At 34.5% G+C, this 12,167-nt stretch overlaps 1 protein-coding gene across 1 annotated transcript; it reads right to left on the bottom strand.

Annotated features, from left to right (window-relative positions):
• Positions 1–2,849: 2,849 nt before the first annotated feature.
• Positions 2,850–3,263, bottom strand: LOC149025493 (protein AGENET DOMAIN (AGD)-CONTAINING P1-like). The gene has a single exon (XM_089143582.1). It carries the CDS (start codon positions 3,261–3,263, stop codon positions 2,850–2,852), a length of 414 nt encoding a protein of 137 aa, XP_088999708.1.
• Between the last annotated feature and the right edge of the window lie 8,904 nt (positions 3,264–12,167).

Here is a 12,167-nt window from a genome sequence, read left to right as displayed (position 1 = left end):
CAAAATTTATGATATCTATTTTTTTCATGTTTTCTCGTATGGTTCATGAGATTCAATAACTTTTCAAAGTGATCGTGGGAGGTTATCATAAAATAGTGGTTTATATTTTACATGGTGATTCTGATGGTCTGAATTGGCGTTGTTTTAACTTAGTTCAGTTTATTAAGAATCTTTTGATGGGGTTTGACAATTGTATCGTATTACATATTTCTCGCACAATAAATGTTTCTATCCATTTGTGAGCTATAGGGGCCCGTTTGGTTGGGTAAGTTTAAAGTTTAGTGGATGCAGGTACCACATGGGCTTGATAATTTGTACAGTGTTTCTGCTGGGAGAATCTCTCCAGATTTGTTTATTTGAATGAAGTTTTTATGTCTTTGGCCAAACAATGTTTGAAATAGATTATTTGAATTTCCTTTTTTTTTTCTTCTTTTCTTTCTCCCCTAAATTTAATCCTGCAAAAAGAATCCTCTGAGCCATTAGGGTATGGTAACAGCCGCCTTTCAGAAATCTCCTCACACATAAATGAGCTTTTGTCCATTGCGATTATGAAATAGTTTCATCTTTTCATTTTCCAAAGGAGAGAACCCTGAACCCTTACCATGAATGGCATTATTTTTTTTTTTCTTTTTTTCTGGTAAATTACTTTCATTCAACACACGAGAAACACCTGGCTTTAACATACAAAAATCCTAAAGTCAGGGAGTGGAAATTGGCCAAGACATCCTTCCTAAGGTGGATGCAATCACTCAGCCTTCCTCGCCAACTACACTGTTATCACATCTAATAATAAAAGAAAATAAACAACATTTTAGAGATAAAATATCTCCATTTACTCCATCAACATTGATCTTGATTTGAGACAAATTGAGAGGGTGACATTTTATCTATCTTATAGGATTTGAAGATTGCAAAGAAGGTCCAAAATTGAGATGAACTTCTCACAAAGATTAATACTTCAAAATATGAAGTAAATAACTCAAATATTATTGGGTCTAGAGGATGTTCATGTATTTTTAATTTGATATAAAATCCCTAATGCTATGTATAAATAAACAATAAGCATTTAACACTCATAAGTCATTTCAAGGAAGGATTCTTTCAGCAGTTTTAGTAAGACAGAAGTTTTGGCAATCCTATTATTTTACATGTATACTAAAAAAATGTGTACAACCATGGTAGAGCTTTTTATGGAGATAGAGATCACTCTATAAGATTGTTTTTGAAAGCCTAATCTTATCATTGACTTACGATTTTTAATGAAGATCATGACTAAACGAATAAATAAGGGTAACAAACAGATAATTTGGGTGATGTACCTTATTATCATCTTTGGAAAGGCATAGAAGTCATTTTAGATGGACAAAGGAGATAAGAGATATACATAAAAAGAGAAAGAGCCAAAGACACATAAAATTAAGAGATATACTTAAAAGAGAGAGTCTGAGACAAAGAAAATGCAAGCATTAGCTTGTGGAATACCAGTTGTGTGGCTGCATTTGGACCAAGCTTGGTTAGGCTAGGCATATGCAAACCCTAATCTTGAGCCTTAAGGTTGAATTAGGTCAAACACTCAACTTTGATCTTCAATCTTCACAACAAAACAATAAAATTTGATAAAGACCAGGCCAATTCAATCATTCATGCTGCCCTAAAGCAAGTGCAGTTGTAACTCCCTCAATGTGCAAATTCATAAGAAAGCTTATCTTTATTTTATTTGATTTTTTTGAATTGACGATTTCTATATATTGGGGAGAAAAGAAGAAAAAAAATACCCTGTTGTGTGCACAACAATGCACTTATGTGCCAAAAAAAATAAATTGTGATTAAATATTAATTTTGATTAAAAAAATTATAAATATTCATTTAAATTTTAAGTTTTTTTAGCCACTTGTTTGGCATATAAATGCTGCAAAGAGATATTCACAATATGTGCCACCGGATGAGTGCGAACCCAAACTCCCATGACCCAAAACCTCCCCATGGGAATTTGGGTTGTTAACAGCTCAACTAACCTACCATTAGCGGGAATGGGGATGCTTAATAATTATGACCCTTTATACAGAATGGAATCCATGACTTTTTCCTTAAAAAATATATTTTAAATCACTTGATTTTGATTCGTCACTATATGCAAACAAATATTCCACCCAAAATGGAAAGAATCCGGATCATCACCCCTAACGGTTTTACAACCACAAAATTGGTGGGCCCCACAACTGAAAAATATTAAAACAAAAACTCCCATCACCCACCCCCGCCCCTGGCCCCTTGTATTTTGGGGTGGAAAAGCCGTCGTGTGCTCCCCAACGGGGTCGCAGATCCGGACTCAAAAGGAAACAAATTATACCCAAAAAATATGAAGAGAGTAAAGTGATTAACTAATTGACCTTAAATAATAATATTTACAAATTTAACCCTTTTCCAGTAAAGATATTTACGAATATAGCCACTCAGAGATTTTGTTTTTTCATCTCTCTTCCGTTCGCAGTCGCTGGTTGCTCATTTCACTTCCCTCCGTCAAGGAAAACTAAATCCCACTGTAATTACAAGATTTGAGTTAAGAAGAGATGATAAAGCTAAAACACGAACAAGATGTAATGTAGAAAGTTGCAGATTTGCTGCATTACAAGTTTGTAACAAAAGACACTGAACAGACCATGAGAGCAGGAAAGAAACCCTAATGGAACAGAGACAAAAAGGTCAAGAAAAAAAGGGAACAACACTAAATAGTTACAGAGGATTTGCAACACTGAATCTCTACAAAATATTCTCCTTAGCACAGCTCTTACTCCATAGCCTTACCTCCTGAGAGTTGCAGAAGAAACTGAAGAAGAAATACCGAGCTGTCAACGGTGGGAACGAGAACAAACCCATTTGCCATTCTTCCACTCCTGATGAACCCTAAGACGATAAAATGGGTAAGTGATCTTCTCACGAGAATGAGAGAAATAAACGGAATAGTTGCAGCCCTCTACAGAGATGATTCTTCCAACCCACCAACCTTCATTTTCATAAGCGTCAACTTCATCAAAGACACTGAATACAGAGGCTCGGATTTCAGGTGGGCGAGGCCTTATCTCGCTGCAATGTACGATTTCTCTCAACAACTCGGATTCATCAGGGGTTAATAGCGTTTCATACTCTACCAGAACCTTCTTTTTTCCTGCTCCGACAACCCTTGCTGCGAAATAGGAACCCAAGAAACCATCTTCGTTGCTGCAAACTTCAACCAGATCACCTGTTTGATATGCTTTTGCCATTGTTTGATGCTTATGATCTTTCCAGAGAAAGATCGTCAAGATCTCCAACAACAATCACATCAAAATATTATGAAACCCTTTTCATTTCCGAACAGCTTTCCCTGACACTGAAATGTTGATTTTCTCTAATAACATTTAACCCAGTGATCTGACCAGAGACGATTGCACGGATTGCAAAATCTGTAGAAACCCAAGTAAACAAGAACATTGAATAACCTGAGTAGCTGCAGATAAATAGGAGCGAGTCAAACAAGTTCTGGTCGAAGTACGACCTTTTGATGCATTTGGTTTGATTTCTATTTCTATCTCCTTGGACTTTGGTTTAAGGTTTCAGAAAATTAAACCTTCCTTGTTGTGAACTTCCAACTAAAATTCCTTGAAACAGCGGCCCAGCCCATGTATTTGGAAGCCCATCAAGAAGCGCTATGTGGACCACGGGCCTGGTTTTCTAAGAATGGGCCTAAATCCATTGAGTCTCAAATTTTATATTTTAAGGTGGTAGCTGCAGTATTTTGGGTGGTCATGGAACTGGGAAAGATGGTAATTTAAGTACAAATGCTTCAATTATTTCCCTTGGTTTTCATCTCATTCCTTTTTGTGTTTCTCTTTTGATTTGCATTATTACAAAGAACAAGTTATTACAGTAAAGTGGGATCCCTCAACCCTATCATGCATTCCTCTACTCAGTCATTACAGTAGAGCTTTTTATCAGTATGTTCCCTTTGCCACGAACAACCTTTTAAAGATTTTATCAAGCTCAGGTTGCTAGCTTACATGGCTTCCAAACTTGTTTGCCACATAACCCAATTGATCTTCTTGGCAAACAGTAACCTTCCAATGAATATTTGTCTGTATTTTGGAATTTCTCTCTTTCTTTTTCTTCTTCTTCTTCTTCTTCTGCCCTTTATCTTTTGGGTTGGAGGGAACTTTACATCTCTCTACAGCTTCAGACATCTTTTCTTGTATCATTACAAGCAGTGGATGGTTAATCATGTTCAATATTTCCCAGATCCGAGGTTTAAAGTATAAGAAGCATCATCCTCTCTTCACTTGATAATTACATATAATCTCTCTCTCTCTCTCCATACATTTGACAGTTAGCATCCAAGGTTCAAAAGCATGATTAGAACACAAATCCATGCATTTTGAGTGCTATCCAATACCTTATTGACAAATGGAGAAACCCACACTAACCCCAAGAGCCAAAGACTGTTTTAAGAGTTGAAATAATACTTTAGCTACAAATTACCTCTACAAAACCCAAATTTACCTTCAAATAGTATATAAATTGCCTGGACCACTCTCTTATGGGGGGAGGGGGAGTGAGGAGTGGAGCATCCATTTTTCAGTGCTGTCCATTAAAATATTAATACATGGAGAATATTAACTAGCACTGATCTTGAAAGCTAAACACTGTTTTCACTTTGGTAAAGAAGATTAGATCACTAATGACTCCCACACTAGGCATCTTTGAGAGCAAAATTACTCTAATTACTAGGATAACTTGTAAAAACACAAGCAAATTAAGACAGTAGAGGCTATAATAATTGAGTAACATTGACACCACCAGAGAAGGATAGAAGCTTTATTATGATTGTGACTTGGGAACACCTTTAAGGGACAATAACACGAGGTTCTCCTTTTACCAAGGCTATATTACCCTGTAAGTAAGTAATTTTTGGATTGATGGTTTCCAAACAACCGAGAATCCTCTCTTTCTCTCTCTTTCTTTCTTTCCATTTTAATTTAAAGATAGGCACAAGGAAGCACTAATGTTGGCTGCAATGTTTCTCCTTTCTACAATAGTTCAGCTAGCTCTATCTTCCAATTTTACTGATGCTGTCCTTACCTAAGGCTTCATTAGAAGTCTTTAAACTAGGCAATCAGAAGGTTGTTTGATGTTTGCATCTTTCATTTCTATGATTTTGAGGGAATGGAATGAATCAGACAAGATCAAGGCGTCCGTGATGTTGTTTTGAATAATGCATTGAGTTACTGATATTATATTGATTAGAAATGGGGCTCTGATGATTATAAATAGAGATCCCAGTGATGTTACATATCATCAGGATTAGGATAGTGGAAACCATCTAGTTATATATGGTTCTGAGATTATTTAATACCTCATTTGCAGACCCCCATAGCATTTTACAAGAATTCTTTCTTTTTACCTCACAGATCTTCTATATATACTTATATTTTTCCTGAACACATATGATATGTGAAAGATACAATAAGCAGATATCCATATTCCCTTTCAAGGGTACTGGGCAACATATCATTTACCTCCAATATATAGAATCAATTAGTGTCACAGCAGGAGAACAATATTAGATTCTTTAGGGCTGTCCTTTCATAAGTCGGTGAGGATTGATGAAGAAACAAATCAATCGCTTTCATTTTATTGCTTTCTTAACCACTAGATATAAGAAAAAACAATCACGAGTCACTTACATAAGGTGTCTGGACCAATTAGATGCATCTCATCTAATCCTCGGAAGAAAAGGAAGAAAAGGAAGAAAGTCCGAGGGAGGGAGAAGAATACCATTTTATAGAAACAAGGCTTCTCTCTTGGTGAAACAAGTATTCAAACTTTTGATTCATATGATGAGATGTTAATTTTTTTACTTGAACCAGTCCTTAAGTTTGCCCTAACAAAAATAATAAAAATAAAATTCCATTTTCTCCATTTGGTTCATCACCATTGATTGCTCACAGTAAAAATAGGATTTTTATAATTTTTTTTTTTTGAATCTAAGGTGGTGTAAAATTGTGATGCTCTGATGACGTATGAGATCAACCTTTTACTCAACGAATCCTTGTGATGGAGTGGGAGCCACAAAAGAATAGAGCCTATTCTGTGGTTGAAAGACTTTAATCAGTGAATCATCTAAATTAATTGCACTAAGGAAAAAAAAATCTTAGTTAATTGGAGGTGGGACCATATATAATCTACGTTTCCTTGATGGTGATATCAACTGGGTCCCACTTTTTATGATGGAAAACTCTATATTAACAATTAAAAAGATAACACAAATGAAGAGCTTACTGTAAAAATTTTGATATACAAAATTTGCAAAGCTCTATTCAGTGGTTAAGCTTTAATCCTGAAAGAGAGACAAAGGGGTAGGTGTCAAGTTGCATAGTTTTATAAAGTAACTTTAAACAAAAAAAAAATTTTAATTAATTAATTAATTAAAGGTTAGCATTAAGTTTATAATCCAATGTTTGATCAGAGATTCTTATAGAAGAATGTATAAGTGGCACCTTATATTGAAGGGTTCTTAAATTTTTTACTTTCGGTAGATACCTAATAGGTTGTTCACAAAAGGGAAAAGATCTTTCCATTGCTTTTATTGTAGATGGATAGATTTAATTTTGATCATATATTTCACTTTTTAATGATATGTTATTTTATCGATTGGAGTTTTATATTTAATTAATCCTAATATTTTACATTAGATATTAAATTATATAGGATAATGAGATATGTGTCCTATTGTAGGAGGATTAGGGAGCATCCAAAGCATTTATATATGCTTTGAAAACTCTTAAAAAAAAAAAAAAAAAACAAAGGGAGAGAAAAAGGAAAAAGAAAAAGAAAGAAAGCTTAATAGGAAAGAACTTGAATGGACATTAAGTATCGTTCCAATGAATTTTCTATACAAGAGATGAAATGATTCTAGATCTACCATAAGGAATTAGATTTGGTTTTCCATTCCTATCGGCTGTTTTGTCCCCTAGTTCTAACCATCACTTGCCGACATCAAAAGCCTTAGGTCTCCCCCACCTCTTCACTAAAAATTAAAAGCAAAATATTCTCTCATTTGTAGGTGTTCTAAGTGAATTGGAGTATAGGTAGTTTATTTTGATGTTTTAATTTGAAGTTTCGTAAATTTAAAGAATGGTAGCAGACCATTCATAGTTGAACGGAAAGTGTCTTCCATTCATTCATTCGATATGAATAATGTGATCGATGTTCCTTTTCTTTCCCCCTTATCCATGGTAGCTTTCACACCTCATTAGAAATTTTTATTTTTTATTTTTGTTAGCATCTCTTTCTCATTCCTTTCAAAACCAAAGGAGTCAAATTCCTTGTTTTGTTTTTTTGGGCAAATACAAGCGCTCTCTTGAATTGATTTCTTCGTTGCATTTTAATCATGTGGGTCCATATGAATTATATAGCTCATCACATTGCCATTGGTGTGGAGTGAAAGATTCCTCAACAATGACATCATAGAAAATCTTGTCATTTTAAAAAAAGAAATTTCTCACCAAACAAACATTTGTACTCATTTTTTAAAGTTTCCAAATCGTTTCCAAATCATACCTACCTTTGTCTTTACACTAAAGTGGAATCCAAGATCCATCGAATGAGTGCCTTTGTAAGAATAATATTATCCATGCTATTTAATATTACTTAATTAAGTACCAAAAATATCTTAGTATAAATACTAAAATCCATCTGACCTATAAGCATCATACCACAAAAGATATGAAATGAAGCCCTCCATGCAAAGAAAAAGAAAAAAGAAAAAAAAATTTGTAAAACTATTGTCTTCTAGTACCTTATGGTATTCTTTCTAATGCTTATAATACAATAGTCTTGTGAACCAAGAATCTTACTCATGCAACATATATTTCTCTGGTACAGATTATGTTATTTCATTAACATATATATATAACACAGTGATGAATCTTTACATGATTTGTTACAAAAAGTTCTCTTTAATACGAGGATAAAAATATTAAAATAGCTCAAGCTAGTAATAAGTACATTATTTAATTAAAACCAATTACATTTCTCACCATACCTCCCACCCGCAAACATGCATCTCTTTCTCTTTTTGGACTAGATCAAAAAAAAATAATACTATTGAAATCACAAATTATATATTTCAATTTTCAACTAAGAGTAATATGTTTTTCTTCAAATTCATTTCTTCTAAACTTCAATCAGTGTACTATCTCATCTATCCACTTTCAAATCACATCACATCTATCTAGTTAGCAGAAGGGACGATGATACGATGGATGGGGCTTTAATGGTCACTACCCATTAATTTCCTTGATGAACCAGTGATGGGATCGGTGGTAGGGCTCACCCGGGCAACCCAGTCAATCTGATGTTGCTGGATCTTCCTCTCAACCCCATCTCCAAGCTGCTGCAATCCAAACCCAGGAAACTTGATTGTAAGTTTGCAAATCGTCCGGTTTAATAACCCACAACAACTCCATCTCCAGACAGCTTCAGCTGGATTCTCCATCACTTCATGAATTGAAGTGCGAGAAGTGGGGTGGGGCTCCTTATAGTGGAGAAAAGGAGTTTCACTTTCACAGGATGCGAGAGAGGAGAAGAAGAAGAAGAAGAAGAGGAAGAAACAGTAGTAGTAGTAGTAGAAGAATCTGAGATTTCTGGAGCTGTTAGGGATGTAAAGGGAAGCAAAGTTTTGACATTTTATATTGTATTCCTCTAATTTTTTTTTCTGGGTAGAGAGGAATCCTCGCTTTTTATATATATGTAGCCACTGAGTGAACATTTCTATACTAGCTATTGTTATAATTACTACTTTTCAGCTCCAAAAAGTTTCAAGTAATATAATGTTTTGAGAGTGGTTATCAAAGACTGCTTTTGACATCTAAATACGTATATATAGCTTCTGTTACATTTGATTCAGCATTAGTGCATGATTTATAATTGAGTATTTAATTTAGTTTAAGAAGAACAATACACACAAGTAAAACTCCCAATACTCAATGGGAAGCCTTCCCTTGATATCGGAGAGCTAGTCACTTGAGCCTTCACTAATCCTCCTACAGATATATACCATTGTGGATACACAGGCAGTTGTTGAAATGTCTCAGAACTTTGAAAGAGATTTGCGCCTAGAAACATTCCTTTTTGCTTTTTTAAACAGCACTTGGTATTGTCACACTCAGCAAAATAATAAAATTCCTTTGATGGGTTTGTGAAACATAAATCTATTTCATAATAGCTCCACCATAGGTTGAAATCATTTGAAGCCATTGATTATTACTACTGTTTTGTGTTCATATTGAAGTAGCAACTGCGCATTAGGATTAACTAGGGGACCATTAACGAATAATAGAACAGAATTACCTAATCTAGAAAAAGTTCAAGGTTCATGTATATAATTAACTTTAAAATAGTTCCCAAAACATTCAAACTTATCCAATAGATGAGATGATTATGATTATGATTGATCACGTTATTGGCAGAATAATTTACATTTTACCCCTTTTTATTAGTGGGTAATTATCAAAAACCTTGGTTTCATATAAATAGTAGTTGCAATTTTCAGTGAACAGGCACTTCTGCTTCAAGCTTCGTCATGTCAATTCATGAGCACTTACAATATTTCACTCTCCTTGATCATGACATTATAGTAAAAGTAAATTCTTCAAAGTCCCCTTAGAAGTACTCACACACAGGTATAGCAAATTATTTGCCAAAAGTGAAGGTGATGAACTGAAAACTGCCTATGAACTATGAACAATCACAAATTCTAGAGAAACAACTTTCTTGCTGCCACACTGATTTTACCTGAGGGAAAATATATTTCAGTTAGATTTATGTGTTCGTCCAACCTAGTTTAATTTGTCTTGAACCATTTAGATGGTTTCCTTTATTTAGTATTATCACATGTGAAATAAGTTAAAATTTTCAGCACTAAGGATCTATATCATGTTTGAATAATGGGATGTGAAGCAGGTGAATTAATTTAGATTCTAACTCATGCTTTAAGTTTTTTGCACGAAACTCCAGCTTGTTCCCTACTTTTTGAATTTTCTCTTAATAACTTTGTTAAATGGTAAGACCAGATATTTTTTTGTTGTAGCTAGCCAATTCTGACCCAGTAGTTGTCTCGGTATTCAAGACTATATTTTGTTTCTTTAAAAGGACAATTGTCTTGAAAAAGAGAAAACCATTGTACAAGAAAACAAGGCCAAGAGCCGAGACAACCATGAGAAATTGGAATTCTAGGCATTGATGTCGTTATAAGGGAGAGAAAAGAACTCCATAAGAGAGACTCAAGCAAAATAGTGGCAAAAACAGATCCATCAAGAGGTTATAATCAAGATTATAACTGTAGCACTTTGTTGTCATAATGTAGGGAACAAGCTTCCTAGCTCTGTGAATGTATGACAAGCACTATCAGGTGCACTGAATAGAGATGATATCATATATATATGCCACTATAGGTGTACATCCATGGAAAGTGTGAAGGGCCAAAAGGTGATAAAGACAAGAACACAATAGTAGAAAAAAACTCTAAAGGGCTACAAGAGCTTTCACATGTAGACTAACCTATTGTAGTTGAAATCTGGGGTTTAGAAGAATTAGGATATTCTCTGACGAGATACATGCAAAGTTTATATGGCAACAGGACTGAAGCCAAACCTTCCATACATACATGTTTGGTGTGTGCTTCAAAATGGAATTACTCTCCCTGATATGAAATGAAGTTTAGTTTGAGAACATGTACACCGACAGTTCCAGAAATGCAAAGAGACATTTTGTACATTGGACAGTTTCTAACCAAATGCATATCAGAGTGATGGTGGATGAGGGAAAGTCGTAGAGTTAGGACCCCATCTAAACAAATCATGTAAAGAGAGGATGTTTAGCCTAATAATTGGCCTAATTATAGCCCTAAGTATTGTAAATTTTATTAGTAATTGGCTCTTTTGGGTGGGTTCTCTCTTAACCCCACTTTAGGTTATTGGAATGTAACCTTTGACTGCTGATCTATTGGACCAAGACCTAGGGTTCATATATTAAACAACCTTTTTGATGAAGTATGCAAGATTGAACGGCCCTGATCCCCTCCTTCCTTCCCCCAATTCATTCAATTATATGAGTCAAGCTGTCAGTTAGATAGTCTTTTTGTCAACCAAAACCCTCAGCTAAGATTACAACCAAATCAGAATTAGAGGCAAAAATTATGACAAGTGGGTTTTTTTTTCCTATTTTTTTTCTATTAGTTGTCACAATCAGTCATATCCTATTGACTAAAATAGGATAACCAGAGGACAATATTTCCATTAATTTGGTTTGTTTTAATAAGTAGGATAAGAGGGAAAATGAAAAATGTTGAGCATGTATATATGCGCACCATGTAAAGCATGTATGGTCATCTAGAAGGCATCAATTCAACCATGCATGCTTTCCAGAGCGAAGCAAAAGGCTTGAATATTTCTAAAAACAGGCTAAGAAGGTGCATCAAATACTCAGGAGATCTGTTTGCTTCTTCTGGTAAACTCTAAAATATCAGGAAGAGGAGATGAATCCCTAGCAAAAAACTATGATCACTAATAGCGGTACTGTGGTAAGCATTAGCAATAGTTATGGTGGTGGTGATTATATTTTATTATGAAATATTTTAGTCAACTAGAATCTGAGTTCATGCCTCCCCAACTACCCCTAATTCTTCTGGATTCTTTTTTCTTTTTTCCTTAAAGAGTGTCTGTTCAATAGTCTTGCTGAGCTGCACAGAGTTAATTCATGACTCCGCTAGCTGAAATAGTGACTTAAAAATAAAAATAGTAACTGTTGCATTTTTTTCTTCATAGACTTCTAGATAGAGTGATAGACAAGTATAATAGTTGAGTAAGAAGAGAAGATTATGGTAATTTTGTTAATGAAAACAATAAGGGTTACGTGGATGATGACACACAATAATTGTAAAAAAACATGAGAAAATATAAGTAATGGTAAAGAGGAATTATTAAAAAGATGAAAATTGAAACCAAAGAGGAAGGAAAAAAATAAAAAAGGAACAAAAGCACCTTCATAGGGCCCATGGCATGTCTCCTCAGTATGGCCAATGATGTGATCTCCATCTTTCTTCACTGCATCCTCCTATTCCTTTGCCTCCAAAG

Source organism: Hakea prostrata, chromosome 2 (genome assembly GCF_041222555.1).
Source record: "Hakea prostrata isolate BN-2017 chromosome 2, UWA_Hpros_2, whole genome shotgun sequence".
Taxonomy (NCBI): Eukaryota; Viridiplantae; Streptophyta; class Magnoliopsida; order Proteales; family Proteaceae; genus Hakea; species Hakea prostrata.
Note: the sequence above shows the minus strand (reverse complement) of the source record. Positions and strands in the feature narration are given on the sequence as shown.